General features: G+C 42.4%; 1 protein-coding gene across 1 annotated transcript in view; it reads left to right on the top strand.

Annotated features, from left to right (window-relative positions):
* Positions 1 to 21658, top strand: part of LOC110503210 (metabotropic glutamate receptor 5) — a 132765-nt gene that overhangs the window by 15824 nt on the left and 95283 nt on the right. The window contains exons 5-6 of the mRNA XM_090218894.1: positions 10895 to 10969; positions 11229 to 11403. Of these exons, the coding sequence (XP_090075020.1) occupies positions 10895 to 10969; positions 11229 to 11403 (250 nt within the window). The remainder of the gene's footprint in view (positions 1 to 10894; positions 10970 to 11228; positions 11404 to 21658) is intronic.

Here is a 21658-nt window from a genome sequence, read left to right as displayed (position 1 = left end):
CTACCAGGGTAGTTACTTTATGGCTGGTTATGACACCTACATAAGAGTGTCAAAGCCCACTAAACCTACCAGGGTAGTTACTTTATGGCTGGTTATGACACCTACGTAAGAGTGTCAAAGCCCACTAAACCTACCAGGGTAGTTACTTTATGGCTGGTTATGACACTTACGTAAGAGTGTCAAAGCCCACTAAACCTACCAGGGTAGTTACTTTATGGCTGGTTATGACACCTACGTAAGAGTGGCAAAGCCCACTAAACCTACCAGGGTAGTTACTTTATGGCTGGTTATGACACCTACGTAAGAGTGTCAAAGCCCACTAAACCTACCAGGGTAGTTACTTTATGGCTGGTTATGACACCTACGTAAGAGTGTCAAAGCCCACTAAACCTACCAGGGTAGTTACTTTATGGCTGGTTATGACACCTACGTAAGAGTGTCAAAGCCCACTAAACCTACCAGGGTAGTTACTTTATGGCTGGTTATGACACCAACGTAAGAGTGTCAAAGCCCACTTAACCTACAAGGGTAGTTATTTTATGGCTGGTTATGACACCTACATAAGAGTGTCAAAGCCCACTAAACCTACCAGGGTAGTTACTTTATGGCTGGTTATGACACCTACATAAGAGTGTCAAAACCCACTAAAACCTACCAGGGTAGTTACTTTATGGCTGGTTATGACACCTACATAAGAGTGTCAAAGCCCACTAAACCTACCAGGGTAGTTACTTTATGGCTGGTTATGACACCTACGTAAGAGTGTCAAAGCCCAGTAAACCTACCAGGGTAGTTACTTTATGGCTGGTTATGACACCTACGTAAGAGTGTCAAAGCCCACTAAACCTACCAGGGTAGTTACTTTATGGCTGGTTATAACACCTACGTAAGAGTGTCAAAGCCCACTAAAACCTACCAGGGTAGTTACTTTATGGCTGGTTATGACACCTACGTAAGAGTGTCAAAGCCCACTAAACCTACCAGGGTAGTTACTTTATGGCTGGTTATGACACCTACGTAAGAGTGTCAAAGCCCACTAAACCTACCAGGGTAGTTACTTTATGGCTGGTTATGACACCTACGTAAGAGTGTCAAAGCCCACTAAACCTACCAGGGTAGTTACTTTATGGCTGGTTATGACACCTACGTAAGAGCGTCAAAGCCCACTAAACCTACCAGGGTAGTTACTTTATGGCTGGTTATGACACCAACGTAAGAGTGTCAAAGCCCACTAAACCTACCAGGGTAGTTACTTTATGGCTGGTTATGACACCTACATAAGAGTGTCAAAGCCCACTAAACCTACCAGGGTAGTTACTTTATGGCTGGTTATGACACCTACGTAAGAGTGTCAAAACCCACTAAACCTACCAGGGTAGTTACTTTATGGCTGGTTATGACACCTACGTAAGAGTGTCAAAGCCCACTAAACCTACCAAGGGTAGTTACTATATGGCTGGTTATGACACCTACGTAAGAGTGTCAGAGCCCACTAAACTTACCAGGGTAGTTACTGTATTTACAGGGTAGTTACTGTATTTATCTTCAAAATATTCTCACATCACCCACGACTTCAAGTGAATACTATGGATGACGGAGAAACCAGAGAGGAAATAACTGAACAAGAAGATGAGGAGATCTGAGTGGAGGAGAATGAGCTGAGAAGAGATGAGGGGTGGTCAGGTGTTTCTAGTGTGAGCCAGAGTCCTGGTGAGAATTGGTTTGTCCTGAGCAGATAATTGCCATTGTGATGGGAACGGCTGTGACACAGCTGAGACCGAATGGAGAGCACATTATGTGTTGTTGGCTGCTGTTCCGCTCTGCTCACTTCTGTGTCTCTAAAGCTATTATATTGTGTATAGAGATATATGTTTCTCTGCTCTCTATTTTCCTCACTCCCGCCAGGAAGCAGGCTCTCCTTAGCTCTCTCACTGTGTCTTTGTGCATAGATGTGTGTGTAGATGAGATAGATTCCCAGTTTGACTGGTTACGTGCCATTCGGCCTGGAGGGTGTGTGTTTACCCACATAAAAAATACTATAGTATACTGTAAATAGTGTAGTATTTTTATATACTATAGTATTCACTGTAGTGTTTTTGTGGACTTTACTGTAGTATGACTGTTTACTGTAGTGTTTTTGTGGACTTTACTGTAGTATGACTGTTTACTGTAGTGTTTTTGTGGACTTTACTGTAGTATGACTGTTTACTGTAGTGTTTTTGTGGACTTTACTGTAGTATGACTGTTTACTGTAGTGTTTTTGTGGACTTTACTGTAGTATGACTGTTTACTATAGTGTTTTTGTGGACTTTACTGTAGTATGACTGTTTACTGTAGTGTTTTTGTGGACTTTACTGTAGTATGACTGTTTACTGTAGTGTTTTTGTGGACTTTACTGTAGTATGACTGTTTACTGTAGTGTTTTTGTGGACTTTACTGTAGTATGACTGTTTACTGTAGTGTTTTTGTGGACTTTACTGTAGTATGACTGTTTACTGTAGTGTTTTTGTGGACTTTACTGTAGTATGAATGTTTACTGTAGTGTTTTTGTGGACTTTACTGTAGTATGACTGTTTACTGTAGTGTTTTTGTGGACTTTACTGTAGTATGACTGTTTACTGTAGTGTTTTTGTGGACTTTACTGTAGTATGACTGTTTACTGTAGTGTTTTTGTGGACTTTACTGTAGTATGACTGTTTACTGTAGTGTTTTTGTGGACTTTACTGTAGTATGACTGTTTACTGTAGTGTTTTTGTGGACTTTACTGTAGTATGACTGTTTACTATAGTGTTTTTGTGGACTTTACTGTAGTATGACTGTTTACTGTAGTGTTTTTGTGGACTTTACTGTAGTATGACTGTTTACTGTAGTGTTTTTGTGGACTTTACTGTAGTATGACTGTTTACTGTAGTGTTTTTGTGGACTTTACTGTAGTATGACTGTTTACTGTAGTGTTTTTGTGGACTTTACTGTAGTATGACTGTTTACTGTAGTGTTTTTGTGGACTTTACTGTAGTATGAATGTTTACTGTAGTGTTTTTGTGGACTTTACTGTAGTATGACTGTTTACTGTAGTGTTTTTGTGGACTTTACTGTAGTATGACTGTTTACTGTAGTGTTTTTGTGGACTTTACTGTAGTATGACTGTTTACTGTAGTGTTTTTGTGGACTTTACTGTAGTATGACTGTTTACTGTAGTGTTTTTGTGGACTTTACTGTAGTATGACTGTTCACTGTAGTGTTTTTGTGGACTTTACTGTAGCATGACTGTTTACTGTAGTGTTTTTGTGGACTTTACTGTAGTATGACTGTTCACTGTAGTGTTTTTGTGGACTTTACTGTAGTATGACTGTTTACTGTAGTGTTTTTGTGGACTTTACTGTAGTATGACTGTTTACTGTAGTGTTTTTGTGGACTTTACTGTAGTATGACTGTTTACTGTAGTGTTTTTGTGGACTTTACTGTAGTATGACTGTTCACTGTAGTGTTTTTGTGGACTTTACTGTAGTATGACTGTTTACTGTAGTGTTTTTGTGGACTTTACTGTAGTATGACTGTTCACTGTAGTGTTTTTGTGGACTTTACTGTAGTATGACTGTTTACTGTAGTGTTTTTGTGGACTTTACTGTAGTATGACTGTTCACTGTAGTGTTTTTGCGGACACGACTGTAGTATACTGTAGTATTCACTGTACATTTTAACATTTAACATATGTCATTTAGCAGATGCTCTTATCCAGAGCGACTTACAGCAGTGCATCCATTTTCATACTTAATATTGATACATAGTATTGAAAATATATGCACTCGGTAAATTACTGTAGTTTTGTGAGTGCTACCTACTGTAAGTAGGTAGAACTGGAGTCTGAACAAAGCTTCTGCTTTTGTATACTACAACATAATATAGTAAGTACAATACAATCGAGGGATACTACAGTGTGTAGTATAGTATTCTACAGTATACTACAACATAATATAGGATATAGTAAGTACTACACACGATTGAGGGATACTACAGTGTGTAGTATAGTATTCTACAGTATACTACAACATAATATAGGATATAGTAAGTACTACACACGATTGAGGGATACTACAGTGTGTAGTATAGTATTCTACAGTATACTACAACATAATATAGGATATAGTAAGTACTACACACGATTGAGGGATACTACAGTGTGTAGTATAGTATTCTACAGTATACTACAACATAATATAGGATATAGTAAGTACTACACACGATTGAGGGATACTACAGTGTGTAGTATAGTATTCTACAGTATACTACAACATAATATAGGATATAGTAAGTACTACACACGATTGAGGGATACTACAGTGTGTAGTATAGTATTCTACAGTATACTACAACATAATATAGGATATAGTAAGTACTACACACGATTGAGGGATACTACAGTGTGTAGTATAGTATTCTACAGTATACTACAACATAATATAGGATATAGTAAGTACTACACACGATTGAGGGATACTACAGTGTGTAGTATAGTATTCTACAGTATACTACAACATAATATAGGATATAGTAAGTACTACACACGATTGAGGGATACTACAGTGTGTAGTATAGTATTCTACAGTATACTACAACATAATATAGGATATAGTAAGTACTACACACGATTGAGGGATACTACAGTGTGTAGTATAGTATTCTACAGTATACTACAACATAATATAGGATATAGTAAGTACTACACACGATTGAGGGATACTACAGTGTGTAGTATAGTATTCTACAGTATACTACAACATAATATAGGATATAGTAAGTACTTCACACGATTGAGGGATACTACAGTGTGTAGTATAGTATTCTACAGTATACTACATACAGTTGAAGTCGGAAGTTTACACCTTAGCCAAATACATTTAAACTCAGTTTTTCACAATTCCTGACATTTAATCCTAGTAAAAATTCCCTGTCTTGAGGTCAGTTAGGATCACCACTTTATTATAAGACTGTGAAATGTCAGAATAATAGTAGAGAGCATGATTTATTTCAGCTTTTATTTATTTCATTACATTTACAGTGGGTCAGAAGTTTACATACACTCAATTAGTATTTGGTAGCATTGCCTTTAAATTGTTTAACTTGTGTCAAACGTTTCGGGTAGCCTTCCACAAGCTTTCCACAATAAGTTGGGTGAATGTTGGCCCATTCCTCCTGACAGAGCTGGTGTAACTGAGTCAGATTTGTAGGCCTCCTCGCTTGCACACGCTTTTTCAGTTCTGCCCACAAATTATCTATGGGATTAAGGTCAGGGCTTTGTGATGGCCACTCCAATACCTTGACTTTGTTGTCCATAAGCTATTTTGCCACAACTTTGGAGGTCTGCTTGGGGTCATTGTCCATTTGGAAGACCAATTTGCAACCAAGCTTTAACTTCCTGACTGATGTCTTGAGATGTGGCTTCAATATATCCACATAATTTCTCTCCTCATGATGCCATCAATTTTGTGAAGTGCACCAGTCCCTCCTGAAGAAAAGCAACACCACAACATGATGCTGCCACCCCGTGCTTCAAAGTTGGGATGGTGTTCTTTGGCTGGCAAACATCCCCCTTTTTCCTCCAAACATAACGTTGGTCATTATGGCCAAACAGTTCTATTTGTGTTTCATCAGACCAGAGGACATTTCTCCAAAAAGTACGATCTTTGTCCCCATGTGCAGTTGCAAACCGTAGTCTGGCTTTTTTTATGGCGATATTGGAGCAGTGGCTTCTTCCTTGCTGAGCGGCTTTTCAGGTTATGCCGATATTGGACTCGTTTTACCGTGGATATAGATACTTTCGTACCTGTTTCCTCCAGCATCCTTTGCTCTGTTGTTCTGGGATTGATTTGCACTTTTCGCACCACAGTACGTTCCTGAGCAGTATGATGGCTGCGTTGTCCCATGGTGTTTATACTTGCATACTATTGTGTGTACAGATGAACGTACCTTCAGGCGTTTGGAAATTGCTCCCAAGGATGAACCAGACTTGTGGAGGCATACAAGTTTGAAAGTTGGCCTTGACATACATCCACAGGTACACCTCCAATTGACTCAAATTATGTCAATTAGCCTATCAGAAGCTTCTAAAGCCATGACATAATTTTCTAGAATTTTCCAAGCTGTTTAAAGGCACAGTCAACTTAGTGTATGTAAACTTCTGACCCACTGGAGTTGTGATACAGTGAATTATAAGTGAATTAATCTGTCTGTAAACAATTGTTGGAAAAATGACTTGTGTCATGCACAAAGTAGATGTCCTAACCGACTTGCCAAAACTATAGTTTGTTAACAAGAAATTTGTGGAGTGGTTGAAAAACGAGTTGTAATGACTCCAACCTATGTGTATGTAAACTTCCCACTTCAACTGTATCACTATAGCATTATATAGATTTCTATAGTAAGTACTAAGGTATTCTATAGTAAACTAGCATTTTTTCATGTGGGGATCTGAGTGTGTTTATGTGTGTGTATCCTGTAAGTGGTGTCATGTCAGGGTCTAAAGAATCTTCTCTCCTCTGATCGCCGTGGCAACATCTGTTCTCTGTCACAGGAATTTACAGCGTCAGACACGTCACATAGCCTGGCCCCGGACACAATGCATGTCTGTGAATTTGCGCTTATTAAGTGTCTGCATTTGTGTGTAAGTGTCTGTTGGCTTGGACATGAGCATACGTGTGTTTGAGTGTGTGTATGTATGTGTGGTATGGGGTGAGCGTGTGTGAGTGTGTGTGTGTGTGTGTGTGTAAGGGGTTGGGCTGTCTGTGCCATCTGTCTCCTGCTCCTCTCACTGAGACACTAATTACAGGACTTTACACGTTGCCCTGCTACCCAAGACCACACACACGCACACGCACACACACGCACACCAGAGGATGCTGGTGGGAGGAGCTATAAGAGGACGGGCTCATTGTAATAACTGGAATGGAATCAGTGGAACGGAGTCAAACATGTTGTTTTCATGTGTTTTCATGTTGTTTTCATGTGTTTTCATGTTGTTTTCATGTGTTTTCCAGTTTTAATGTCACGTGCACAAGGACAGTGAAATGCCTTTCTGGCCAGCTCAACAATGCACTTATCAATATCAACCTAATACTAAAACACACAATAAGAAATAAGAAAAATATGAGAAAGTAAGAAGTTATGCTGTATATATACAGGGTCAGTTCCAGTACCATATTAACAATGTGATAGAGGTAGATATATATAGTGGCCAAGGCTTTCGACTCTGTCAATCACCGTATTCTTATCAGCAGATTTACCAACCTTTGTTTCTCAAATGACTGGTTCAGCAACTACTTCGCAGACAGAGTTCAGTGTGTCAAATCGGAGGGCCTGTTGTCCGGACCTCTGGCAGTCTCTATGGGGGTACCACAGGGTTCAATTCTCGGGCCGACTCTTTTCTCTGTATATATCAACGATGTCGCTCTTCCTGCGGGTGATTCTTTGATCCACCTCTACGCAGACGACACCATTCTGTATACTTCTGGCCCTTCTTTGGACACTGTGTTAACTAACCTCCAGACGAGCTTCAATGCCATACAACACTCCTTCCGTGGCCTCCAACTGCTCTTAAACTCTAGTAAAACTAAATGCATGCTCTTCAACCGACTGCACCTGCCCGTCCGACTAGCATCATACTCTTGGCGGTTCTGACTTAGAATATGTGGGCAACTGCAAATACAGTACCTAGGTGTCTGGTTAGACTGTAAACTCTCCTTCCAAACCCATATCAAACATCTCCAATCCAAAATTAAATCTAGAATTGGCTTCCTATTTCACAACAAAGTCTCCTTCACTCATGTTGCCAAACATACCCTCGTAAAACTGACTATCCTACCGATCCTCGACTTCGGCGATGTCATTTACAAAATAGCCTCCAACACTCTACTCAGAAAACTGGATGCAGTCTATCACAGGGCCATCCATTTTGTCACCAAAGCCCCATATACCACCCACCACTGCGACCTGTATGCTCTAGTCGGCTGGCCCTCGCTTCATATTGGTTGCCAGACCCACTGGCTCCAGGTCATCTATAAGTCTATGCTAGGTAAAGCTCCGCCTTATCTCAGCTCACTGGTCACGGTAACAACACCCAATACCTGCTGGAGCACGTGCCCCAGCAGGTATATCTCACTGGTCATCCCCAAAGCCAACACTGTCACGACTTCTCCCGAAGTCGATGCCTCTCCTTGTTCGGGCGGTGTTCGGCGGTCGATGTCGCCGGTCTTCTAGCCATCGCTGATCCATTTTTCATTTTCCATTTGTGTTGTCTTGTTTTCCCACACACCTGGTTTCATTTCCCTCATTATGTGTTGTGTATTTAGCCCTCTGTTTCCCTCATGTCTTTGTGCGTGATTGTTTATTGTTAGGTGGTATGTTTCCGTTTATTCCCGGGTGCTGTTTTACCCGTGTTTAGTCGCTATTTTGTTCGCACATTGGGTTTGTTTTTTATTTATTTTTTATTTTTTAATGTATCTGTTACTTTACCAGGTAAGTTGACTGAGAACACATTCTCATTTACAGCAACAACCTGGGGAATAGTTACAGGGGAGAGGAGGGGGATGAATGAGCCAATTGTAAACTGGGGATGATTAGGTGACCGTGATGGTTTGAGGGCCAGATTGGGAATTTAGCCAGGACACCGGGGTTAACACCCCTACTCTTACGATAAGTGCCATGTGAACTTTAATTATCTCAGAGAGTCAGGACACCCGTTTAACGTCCCATCTGAAAGACCGCACCCTACACAGGGCAGTGTCCCCAATCAAACTGACCACCGTTACTTTGTGCTATTGCCTTTATTAAAAGTGCGTTGGTCACGTATCTCTGCTCTCCTGCGCCTGACTTCATGCACCAGCTACACCCACCGCCTGACAAACACCTACTTTGGCCGCCTTTCCTTCCAGTTCTCTGCTGCCAGTGACTGGGACGAATTGCAAAAATCGCTGAAGCTGGAGACTTATATTTCCCTCACTAACTTTAAACATCAGCTATCTGAGCAGCTAACCGATCGCTGCAGCTGTACATAGTCCATCTGTAAATAGCCCATCCAATCTACCCACCTCATCCCCATATTGTTTTTATTTACTTTTCTGCTCTTTTGCACACCAGTATTTCTACTTGCACATCATCATCAGCTCATTTATCACTCCAGTGTTAATCCGCTATATTGTAATTATTTGCTCCTATGGCCTATTTATTGCTTACCTCCTCATCCCTTTTTGCACACACTGTATATAGACTTTCTTTTTTCTACTGTGTCATTGACTTGTTTATTGTGTTATTGGCTTGTTTATTGTTTACTCCATGTGCTGTGTTGTTTTTGTCACACTGCTTTGCTTTATCTTGACCAGGTCGCAGTTGTAAATGAGAACTTGTTCTCAACTAGCCTACCTGGTTAAATAAAGGTGAAATAAAACATAAAATAAGAACGTGTGTATGTGTGTGAAGTCCTGTGACTGTGCATAATGTAAAAATAAAAATAAAATACACGAGTCAACTCAGATAGTCCGCGTAGCCATTTTGTTAGCTATTTAACAGTCTATGGCTTGGAGATAGAAGCTGTTCAGGAGCCTGTTGGTGTCAGACTTGATGCATCAGTACGGAAGCAGAGAGAACAGTCTATGGCTTGGGTGGCTGGAGTCTTTAACAAATTTCCTGGGCCTTCCTTTCACGTCGCCTGATGTACTGACTGATGTACTGACTGATGTACTGACTGATGTACTGACTGATGGACTAACTTATTTACTGACTGGTGTACTGACTGATGTACTGACTGATGTACTGACTGATGTACTGAGCTGTTTAATGTGTTTGGTACCATTCTATTGATTCCATTCCAGCCATTACAATGAGCCCATCCTCCAATAGCTCCTCCCACCAGCCTCCTCTGACCAACACACACACAGGATTTTACACCTGGCTACATGGGCTCTGCTCCTGCTAACTACATCAGTACAGATCTGATACTATTACATTGTAAATTCTCTGTGTAATCATTTGGTGTTTGGAGCCCACTGGGACTTGTGAGGGAATCAGAGCTGGGAGATTAATGATCTTGTGAAAAAACTGAAAAGAAAAAATTGATGAAGATGAAGGAGGGAATAAAATAGAAGGAGAGATGAAGGAGACGGTGAGATGGAAAGACAGGGAGAACAAGAGAGAGAAAGAGAAGGGAATCCTATCAAACACTGTCACTATGCACTCCTCTTCATTTGCATCAATTCCAGGTCATCCACTTCCTCTTCTTATCTGCTATTTATTTATTTATTTTATTTAACCTTTATTTAACTAGGCAAGTCAGTTAAGAACAAATTATTTAAAAAATTACAGCCTACCCCTGCCAAACCCTAACGACGCTGGGCCAATTGTGCACCGGGACTCCCTCTCTCTGTCTCTCTGTCTCTGTCTCTCTCTCTCTCTCTCTCTCTCTCTCTCTGTCTCTCTGTCTCTCTCTCTCTCTCTGTCTCTCTGTCTCTCTGTCTCTCTGTCTCTCTGTCTCTCTCTCTCTCTCTCTCTCTCTCTCTCTCTCTCTGTCTCTCTCTCTCTCTCTCTCTCTCTCTCTCTCTGTCTCTCTCTCTCTCTCTGTCTCTCTCTCTCTCTCTGTCTCTCTCTCTCTCTCTCTCTCTCTCTCTCTCTCTCTGTCTCTCTCTCTCTCTCTCTCTCTGTCTCTCTCTCTCTCTCTGTCTCTCTCTCTCTCTCTCTCTCTCTGTCTCTCTCTCTCTCTTTCTTTCTCTGTGTGTCTTCATTTAGAACTGAGACTATTACTCTCGTTGAGCATTCTATACATTAAACATGTAATCTCTTCCTCTCTTTCTCTCTTTCCAATTGTCCTCTCTTCCTGTCACTCACCGCCCTCTCTCCTGTCTCCTAGGTAACTACGGGGAGAGTGGGATGGAGGCGTTCAAGGATATGGCTGCCAAGGAGGGCATCTGCATCGCCCACTCTGGTAAGCTCCTACTGGTGATGTCATTAACCAGGAAGTACATATAGTGTGCGTGCCACATTGAACCACCTCGGGGCAGATTACATCCTATTTAGTGCACTAGTTTTATCTCCAGCCATGTGCAAAAATAGTGCACTATGTGGTGAATAAGATATTAGGTAAGTTTCCCTTGGGGAAATTACATGAAGTGAAACAGGGACAATTAAATGACTTCTAAAGCTCCTTGATCACTTACCTCATCTCCTGATGTGTCCTATGATAGGTAAGATCTGGAGCAACGCAGGGGAGAAGAGTTTTGATAGGCTGCTGGAGCGTCTCAGAGCCCACCTGCCCAAGGCCAGGGTGGTAGCCTGCTTCTGTGAGGGCATGACAGTCAGGAACATCCTCATGGCCATGAGACGACAGGGACTGGTGGGGGAGTTCCTACTGGTCGGCAGGTCAGTGGACTTTGGAACTGCAGAGATACACACAAACACATACTGATACGCACACACGACACTGTACACATTGAGTGTGTGTGTGTGGTGTGAGGGTATGAGTGAGGGGATTGGATTAGATAGGAGGGTAAGATAATATATATGTGGAGAGGGGGGTGGAGAGAGAGAGAGAGAGAGAGAGAGAGAGAGAGAGAGAGAGAGAGAGGTGAACTATTGTAGGAGGGTATGGCTAGGTCCTCTGAGTATATTTGCAAATAGGATCTAAAGACTTACCAGCTCTCTACCCCCACCCACCCACCCCACTCTCTCTCTCTCTGCTACTCTCTCTCTCCTCTCCCTCTTTCACTCTATCTCTCTCTCTCTGCTACTCTCTCTCTCTCTCCTCTCCCTCCTTCACTCTATCTCTCTCTCCTCTATCTCCTCTCTCTCTGCTACTCTCTCTCGCTGCTACTCTCTCTCTCTCTCTCTCTCTCTCTCTTTCTCCTCTCCCTCCTTCACTCTATCTCTCTCTCTCCTCTATCTACTCTCTCTCTCTGCTACTCTCTCTTTCTCTGCTACTCTCTCTCTCTCTCTCTCTCTCTCTCTCTCTCTCTCTCTCTCCTCTCCCTCCTTCACTCTATCTCTCTCTCTCCTCTCCCTCTCCCTCTCTCTCTCTCTCCTCTCCCTCTCTATCCCTCTCTGTATGCATCTTCTCTCTACCACATTCTCTGTCTTCCTCTCTGCCCCTAGCAGCACTGCTTTGTTCTACTTCTCTCTTGTGCCCCCCCGCACCCCCAAGAGTTCCGAGGTGTTTCTGCTCGAGGCACAGACCCCACCCCATCCCACAATGCACTAGGGGACAACTGCTTCCTCTGCATGTGTGTGTGTATATGCATGTGTGTATGTGGGTGTGAGGCAGACAGGCAGAGTCGGTGTGTGTGTATGTATGTATGTGTGTGTGGGTGTGAGGCAGACAGGCAGAGTAGGTGTGTGTGTATGTGTGTGCATGCCAAGTCCGCTCTGGCCTCTTGTTGCCATGCCAACCTTTTAATTAACATAGTCCTAATCATTTCAGCACCATGAAGAATAGAGATAGGATAACATGACATGTGAGTCTATCTAATGTTAAAGTCATTACATTTAATTTAATTTCTATTCCATTCTATTTATCCCTTCAGTAACCTTACCTGAATAGCAGAGTGATCATCATCATCATCATCATCATCATCGATACCATGCTCTTCATTCACTTAGTAACTGGGAGGCAGGTATGTAAACACATCAGGAGGAAAGTCATTCAATCACTTGTATAACTGTCTTTACCAATCCATTTGTCACTAAGTGCTGAACAGCAACCCAACCCCCTAGATGGGATCACTGCCTCACACTCTGAAGGACCTCAACCTCCCAGCATTATTACTACCTGCAACCTGCACCTGTTTCCTGCCAGGGATCTATAGTGACTCACGTTATCCCATCACACTGGCCCCACCCACCTGTCACTCATCTCATGGTTCCAATCACCATGGCAACAGCCAGGCAGGCTGCTAATGCTATCACACTAACAGGATGTAACTAAAGATTGAGTGAGTGCTGTAAGTGTGTTTATGTCCCCTCCATTGTGGAAAGGAAGAGGAGGTGAGAGAGACAGAGAGAGATAGCGAGGGTAGGAGACAGACAGCGAGTGTAGGAGACAGACAGCGAGGGTAGGAGACAGACGGCGAGGGTAGGAGACAGACAGCGAGTGTAGGAGACAGACAGCGAGGGTAGGAGACAGACGGCGAGGGTAGGAGACAGACAGAGAGGGTAGGAGACAGATAGTGAGGGTAGGAGACAGAGAGGGTAGGAGACAGACAGCAAAGGTAGGAGACAGACAGCGAGGGTAGGAGACAGACAGAGAGGGTAGGAGACAGACAGAGAGGGTAGGAGACAGATAGCGAGGGTAGGAGACAGATAGCGAGGGTAGGAGACAGACGGCGAGGGTAGGAGACAGATAGCGAGGGTAGGAGACAGAGAGGGTAGGAGACAGGGAATCAATCTACTTAATGTGAAGATGTACAAACTATTTCTCTCTCCTTCACACACCATCCCAGTCACTTATAAGTCTCAATTGGTGAGAAAGACCAGTCACTCCTCAGTAACCATCCAACCTGTCAAACTCACCAGAGTTGATTATAATTACGCTTGTTAATTGAATATCAGCGTTCGTTAGCCTCGCTCTGTGAAAATGGGGGATATTCCCAAATTAAAGATTGTACCAGGTTGGCACATTTCTGTCCGATGCTCCAAACAGGAGTGGTGCTTTGGATTCCCCCATGAAACCTTCACACATTCCGTTTAGCTCAGTATAATTGCATTACGTCTACACACACACACACACACACACACACGCGCACACACACACACACACACACACATACACACACACACACACACACACACACACACACACACACACAGACCCTTGCGTACACTTGTGTGTGTGTATGCAGTCTGTTAGTATTGATTCCCTCTCTCCCACCGTCCCTCGTGGCGCCAGCCAGCTACAAACCCAGTAATGAATAGTACTGTTGAGATTAAGGTCCAAAACACCACATTACACGTGCACGTGCACGCACACACACATACACACTTTCAGAGTAGCCTATACTGTAGTGTTGGTATATGCAGAAAGAGAGAGAGAGCGAGACAGAGAGAGAGAAAGTGTGTGTGTGTGTGTGCAGGGTTGGGTAGGTTACTTTCTAAATGTAATCCATTCCAGTTACTAGTTACCTGTCCAAAAACGTAACTTTTGGATTACCCAAACTCAGAAACGTGATCTGATTACTTTCAGTTACTTTTGGAAAACTTTCCCCTGAAGAGGCATTAGAAGAAGAGTCATCAAATACATTTGGTGTGTCATCATAGTAGTCTCTGACATCATAGTAGTCTCTGACGTCATAGTGGCCTCTATCATCATAGTGGCCACTGACATCATAGTGTCCTCTATCATCATAGTGGCCTCTATCATCATAGTGGCCTCTGACATCATAGTAGTCTCTGACGTCATAGTGGCCTCTATCATCATAGTGGCCACTGACATCATAGTGTCCTCTATCATCATAGTGGCCTCTGACATCATAGTGTATGTGTACTCCATCAGTGTGCATGTGTACTCCATCAGTGTGTATGTGTACTCCATCAGTGTGCATGTGTACTCCATCAGTGTGTATGTGTACTCCATCAGTGTGTATGTGTACTCCATCAGTGTGTATGTGTACTCCATCAGTGTGTATGTGTACTCCATCAGTGTGTATGTGTACTCCATCAGTGTGTATGTGTACTCCATCAGTGTGTATGTGTACTCCATCAGTGTGTATGTGTGTGTGTGTATGTGTACTCCATCAGTGTGTATGTGTACTCCATCAGTGTGTATGTGTACTCCATCAGTGTGTATGTGTACTCCATCAGTGTGTATGTGTACTCCATCAGTGTGCATGTGTACTCCATCAGTGTGTATGTGTACTCCATCAGTGTGTATGTGTACTCCATCAGTGTGTATGTGTACTCCATCAGTGTGTATGTGCACTCCATCAGTGTGTATGTGTACTCCATCAGTGTGTATGTGTACTCCATCAGTGTGTATGTGTGTGTGTGTATGTGTACTCCATCAGTGTGTATGTGCACTCCATCAGTGTGTATGTGCACTCCATCAGTGTGTATGTGTACTCCATCAGTGTGTATGTGTACTCCATCAGTGTGTATGTGTACTCCATCAGTGTGTATGTGTACTCCATCAGTGTGTATGTGTACTCCATCAGTGTGTATGTGTGTGTGTGTATGTGCACTCCATCAGTGTGTATGTGTACTCCATCAGTGTGTATGTGTACTCCATCAGTGTGTATGTGTACTCCATCAGTGTGTATGTGTGTGTGTGTATGTGTACTCCATCAGTGTGCATGTGTACTCCATCAGTGTGTATGTGTACTCCATCAGTGTGTATGTGTACTCCATCAGTGTGTATGTGTACTCCATCAGTGTGTATGTGTACTCCATCAGTGTGTATGTGTGTGTGTGTATGTGTACTCCATCAGTGTGTATGTGTGTGTGTGTATGTGTACTCCATCAGTGTGTATGTGTGTGTGTGTATGTGTACTCCATCAGTGTGTATGTGTGTGTGTGTATGTGTACTCCATCAGTGTGTATGTGTACTCCATCAGTGTGTATGTGTACTCCATCAGTGTGTATGTTTACTCCATCAGTGTGTATGTGTACTCCATCAGTGTGTAGGTGTACTCCATCAGTGTGTATGTGTACTCCATCAGTGTGTATGTGTACTCCATCAGTGTGTATGTGTACTCCATCAGTGTGTATGTGTACTCCATCAGTGTGTATGTGTACTCCATCAGTGTGTATGTGTGTGTGTGTATGTGTACTCCATCAGTGTGTATGTGTACTCCATCAGTGTGTATGTGTACTCCATCAGTGTGTATGTGTACTCCATCAGTGTGTATGTGTACTCCATCAGTGTGTATGTGTACTCCATCAGTGTGTATGTGTGTGTGTGTATGTGTACTCCATCAGTGTGTATGTGTACTCCATCAGTGTGTATGTGTACTCCATCAGTGTGTATGTGTACTCCATCAGTGTGTATGTGTACTCCATCAGTGTGTATGTGTACTCCATCAGTGTGTATGTGTACTCCATCAGTGTGTATGTGTACTCCATCAGTGTGTATGTGTACTCCATCAGTGTGTATGTGTGTGTGTGTACAGTATGTGTGTGTGAATATGTGTGTGTTTGTGTTTCTACTCCCTGAGGAGTTGCGGCTCATTGGGCTGCAGTGGATTCTGTGGTTCATTATAAATAAACTGGGGTTGCAAAGCTACCACTAGTTTATCAAAGTTAATGCAATCGTCAGCAGTTTGGGTAATTAACAGAAAATCTATGGCAATCTATCGTAACTTTGGTATTTTATACTTGAATAAGTTTCTAGTAGATAGACCATATGGTTCAAGAGAAAATAGCCTAATTAATGAAAAAAACATGTAATCAACAATGTTATAATATTTGCGCTTTTATCCAAAGCGTCTCATAGGCGGTCCCGGGAATCGAACCCACTATCCTGCCGTTGCAAGCGCCATGCTCTACCAACGGCTAGAAGTCTGCAGCTACTTTTCCAACTATTTACTTCATGTACAACTGCCAGCAGTTTGACATCAAAACATTGACAACAAATACGTACTGACATAATAAAATAAAAGTGTGTAAAAAAATAAATATATATATACAGTACCAGTCTAAAGTTTGTACACACCTACCCTAACGCCTCATTTTTAATATTTTCTACATTGTAGAATAATAGATAAACCATCAACTCGTGACAACATCAAAACTATGAAATAACACAGATGGAATCGTGTACTGTAGTAAGCAAAAAAGTGTTAAACAAATCTAAATGTATTTTAGATTTTAGATTCGTCAAAGTAGCCACCCTTTGCCTTGATGACAGCTCTGCACACTCTTGATCCAACTCATCCCAAACCATCTTAATTGGGTTGAGGTCGGGTGATTGTGGAGGCCAGGTCATCTGATGCAGCACTCCATCATTCTCCTTATTGGTCAAATAGCCCTTACACTGCCTGGAGGTGTGTTGGGTCATTGTCCTATTGAAAAACAAATGATAGTCCCACTAATCACAAACCAGATAGGATGGCGTATTGCTGCAGAATGCTTTGGTAGCCAAGCTGGTTAAATGTGCCTTGAATTCTAAATAAATCACAGACAGCAAACCACCCTCACACCAGCAAAGCACACCCACACCATCACACCTCCTCCTCCATGCTTCATGGTGGGAACCACACATGCGGAGATAATCCGTTCACCTACTCTGTGTCTCACAAAGACACGGCAGTTGGAACCAAAAATCTCAAATTTGGACTCATCAGACCAAGGACAGATTTCCACTGGTCTAATGTCCATTGCTTGTGTTTTTTGGCCCAAGCAAGTCTCTTCTTCTTATTGGTGTCCTTTAGTAGTGGTTTCTTTGTAGCAATTCGACCATAAAGGCCCGATTCATGCAGTCTCCTCTGATCAGTTGATGTTGAGATGTGTGTTACTTGAACTCTGTGAAGCATTTATTTAGGCTGCAATTTTTGAGGCTGGTAACTCTAATCAACTTATCCTCTGCAGCAGAGGTAACTCGGGTCTTCCTTTCCTGTGACGGTCCTCATGAGAGCCAGTTTCATCATAGCGCTTGATGGTTTTTGCGACTGCACTTGAAGAAACTTTCAAAGTTCTTGACATTTTCCGTATTGACTGTCCTTCATGTCTTAAAGTAATGATGGACTGTCATTTCGCTTTGGATATTTGAGCTGTTCTTGCCATTATATGGACTTGGTCTTTTACCAAATAGGGCTATCTCCTGTATACCACCCTACCTTCTCACAACACAACTTATTGTCTCAAATGCCTTAAGAAGGAAAGAAATTCCACAAATGAGCTTTTAACAAGGCGCCCCTTTTAAGTGAAAGGCATTCCAGGTGACTACCTCATGCAGCTGGTTGAGAGAATGCCAAAAGTGTGCAAAGCTGTCGTCAAGGTAAAGGGTGGCTACTTTGAAGAATCTCAAATATAAAATATATTTGGATTTGTTTAACACTTATTTGGTTACTACATGATTCCTTATGTGTTATTTCATAGTTTTGATGTTGTCACTAGTTGATGGTTTATATTAAGGATGTTAAACAGCTTCGTCATTCTATTTTCAATTTTAAAAAGTTTTTTATTTAACTAGGCAAGTCATTTCAGAACATATTCTTATTTACAATGACGGCCTAGGAACAGTGGGTTAACTGCCTTGTTCAGGGGCAGAACAACAGATTTGTACCTTGGGGATTCAATCTAGCAACCTGCTGGTTACTGGCCTAATGCTCTAACCACTAGGCTACCTGCCTCTAACCACTAGGCTACCTGCCTCTAACCACTAGGCTACCTGCCTCTAACCACTAGGCTACCTGCCTCTAACCACTAGGCTACCTACCTCTAACCACTAGGCTACCTGCCTCTAACCACTAGGCTACCTGCCTCTAACCACTAGGCTACCTGCCTCTAACCACTAGGCTACCTGCCTCTAACCACTAGGCTACCTGCCTCTAACCACTAGGCTACCTGCCTCTAACCACTAGGCTACCTGCCGCCCCAAATTATCATGCAATAAGACCAGAGACTCTTAGACACCTAATCTGAAGTACAAAAAGGTCCACTAGACATCGTGTGACAGGTTACATAAAATCCTTGGAAAATATACAATTCTGGTAGTTTACTGGTAAACTTTGAATGTTTCCAGTAATATAACCTCCCTTTGCAACCCTAAAATAAACACTCGGAAGAACACACACACACACACACACACACACACACACACACACACACACACACACACACACACACACACACACACACACACACACACACACACACACACACACTAGTGATGCGCGGGTTGACTGCTAACTTGCAGTCCCTGCTGTTATACAGTATGTTATGGGAGGGCAGTGTAGCGCTCGTCCTCTTCTTCTGACGAGGAGTAAGAGATATCGGACCAATTTGCAGCGTGGTAAGTGTCCATTTTAATAAGACAAACTGAACACTACAATATACAACATAACAAAGTGAAAGAACGAAACAAACGAAACAGTCCCCGTGTGACGCAAACACTGACACGGAAAATAACCACCCACCACTCAACAGGGAAACCAGGCTACCTAAGTATGGTTCTCAATCAGGGACAACCAGGCTACCTAAGTATGGTTCTCAATCAGGGACAACCAGGCTACCTAAGTATGGTTCTCAATCAGGGACAACGATTGACAACTGCCTCTGATTTAGAACCATACCAGGCCAAACACAGAAATCCCAAATCATAGAAAAAGGTACATAGACTACCCACCCCAACTCACGCCCTGACCACACTAAAACAAAGACAAAACGAAGGAACTAAGGTCAGAACGTGACAGGCGGGTTGAATAAAGAGAAGATAATAACTTTAAAAAATCCAGAAATGTATCATTCTGGTGCAATTTATAGGCTACATTGAGGTTTTTCTTTCATTATTTTAATATATCTGGTATTAGTACTAAACCTAAACTTTAGGGGTTAACTGTATGCGTGGTAAATAGCCGACACAGCCAATCAGCAAATAAATGATTTTGGGAACGGCAGAAAACGGGCAGAAAAAGTTAACATTGACCCACGGAGGAAAAGACTTCAAATAGGCCTGTTGCACGTCAAGGGAACTGTAGCCTACTGTTCAGATGGCTTAAATGGACACTGAAATCAAGACACTGACTGTAGGTTGATAAACTCTCACATAGCCTTAATATTAACTCCTGCAGAATGAAGCATTTATTGCAGTAAAATTATACACCAACTGTAGGCTAAAATTTGACTCAGGAACAGGACTGGAGGAATATGATTTCGTTCAGCATCTTCAGAGAATGTGAATGTGCAGTTAGGGACCGTCTGTAAAGGTGCTTTCTTTATCAACATCATAAAAACTGTTAGTATTTCAAACACATAAAATATGGATCTAAGTCGAACTGAAATCTGATCAGAAACACGTTGGGTCATTTTCACAGCTTTGTATTTCCTTACAACCGGTCAAACTGATGTCATTTGGACATTTTGCACAGAAAATCTTTCCCGTTTGTTGTTGTTGTTGTTGTTAGCCTATCGCATTTTCTCCCCGGTCCCTAAACATCTTTGCGCTGTGAAAGAAGCAGAGATGACAGATGTTAACTAGATTGAAGCATTCAATTCTATCGATCAATTACATTATTCTGGTGAGAAAGGGTTTATTTAGTTTTCTAGGGCAACATATAATGACACAAAAGAAGCTGCATGTATCTAAATATAGACAAGTTGACAAACAAATAGCCTACTAAAATGTTGGAAATTATTAGCAGAAACATTTAGTCAGCCACCAATTGTGCAAGTTCTCCCACTTAAAAAGATGAGAAAGGCCTGTAATTTTCATCATAGGTACACTTCAACTATGACAGACAAAATGAGAAGAAAAAAATCCAGAAAATCACATTGTAGGAATTCTTTTGAATTTATTTGCAAATTGTGGTGGAAAATAAGTATTTGGTCACCTACAAACAAGCAAGATTTCTGGCTCTCACAGACCTGTAATTTCTTCTTTAAGAGGCTCCACTGTACTCCACTCATTACCTGTATTAATGGCACCTGTTTGAACTTGTTATCAGTGTAAAAGACTCCTGTCCACAACCTCAAAAAGTCACACTCCAAACTCCACTATGGCCAAGACCAAAGAGCTGTCAAAGGACACCAGAAACAAAATTGTAGACCTGCACCAGGCTGGGAAGACTGAATCTGCAATAGGTAAGCAGCTTGGTTTGAAGAAATCAACTGTGGGAGCAATTATTAGGAAATGGAAGACATACAAGACCACTGATAATCTCCCTCGATCTGGGGCTCCACACAAGATCTCACCCCGTGGGGTCAAAATGATCACAAGAACGGTGAGCAAAAATCCCAGAACCACACGGGGGGACCTAGTGAATGACCTGCAGAGAGCTAGGACCAAAGTAACAAAGCCTACCATCAGTAACACACTACACCGCCAGGGACTCAAATCTTGCAGTGCCAGACGTGTCCCCCTGCTTAAGCCAGTACCCGGCCTGGCCCATCTGAAGTTTGCTAGAGAGCATTTGGATGATCCAGAAGAAGATTGGGAGAATGGCATATGGTCAGATGAAACCAAAATATAACTTTTTGGTAAAAACTCAACTCGTCGTGTTTGGAGGACAAAGAATGCTGAGTTGCATCCAAAGAACACCATACCTACTGTGAAGCATGTGGGTGGAAACATCATGCTTTGGGGCTGTTTTTCTGCAAAGGGACCAGGACGACTGATCCGTGTAAAGGAAAGAATGAATGGGGCCATGTTTCGTGAGATTTTGAGTGAAAACCTCCTTCCATCAGCAAGGGCATTGAAGATGAAGTGTGGCTGGGTCTTTCAGCATGACAATGATCCCAAACACACCGCCCGGGCAATGAAGGAGTGGCTTCGTAAGAAGCATTTCAAGATCCTGGAGTGGCCTAGCCAGTCTCCAGATCTCAACCCCATATAAAATCTTTGGAGGGAGTTGAAAGTCCGTGTTGCCCAGCAACAGCCCCAAAACATCACTGCTCTAGAGGAGATCTGCATGGAGGAATGGGCCAAAATACCAGCAACAGTGTGTGAAAACCTTGTGAAGACTTACAGAAAACG

The sequence above is a fragment of the Oncorhynchus mykiss genome, chromosome 24 (genome assembly GCF_057628025.1).
Source record: "Oncorhynchus mykiss isolate SJ-2025 chromosome 24, ASM5762802v1, whole genome shotgun sequence".
Classification (NCBI taxonomy): domain Eukaryota; kingdom Metazoa; phylum Chordata; class Actinopteri; order Salmoniformes; family Salmonidae; genus Oncorhynchus; species Oncorhynchus mykiss.
This window is presented reverse-complemented; position numbering and strand designations above follow the sequence as displayed.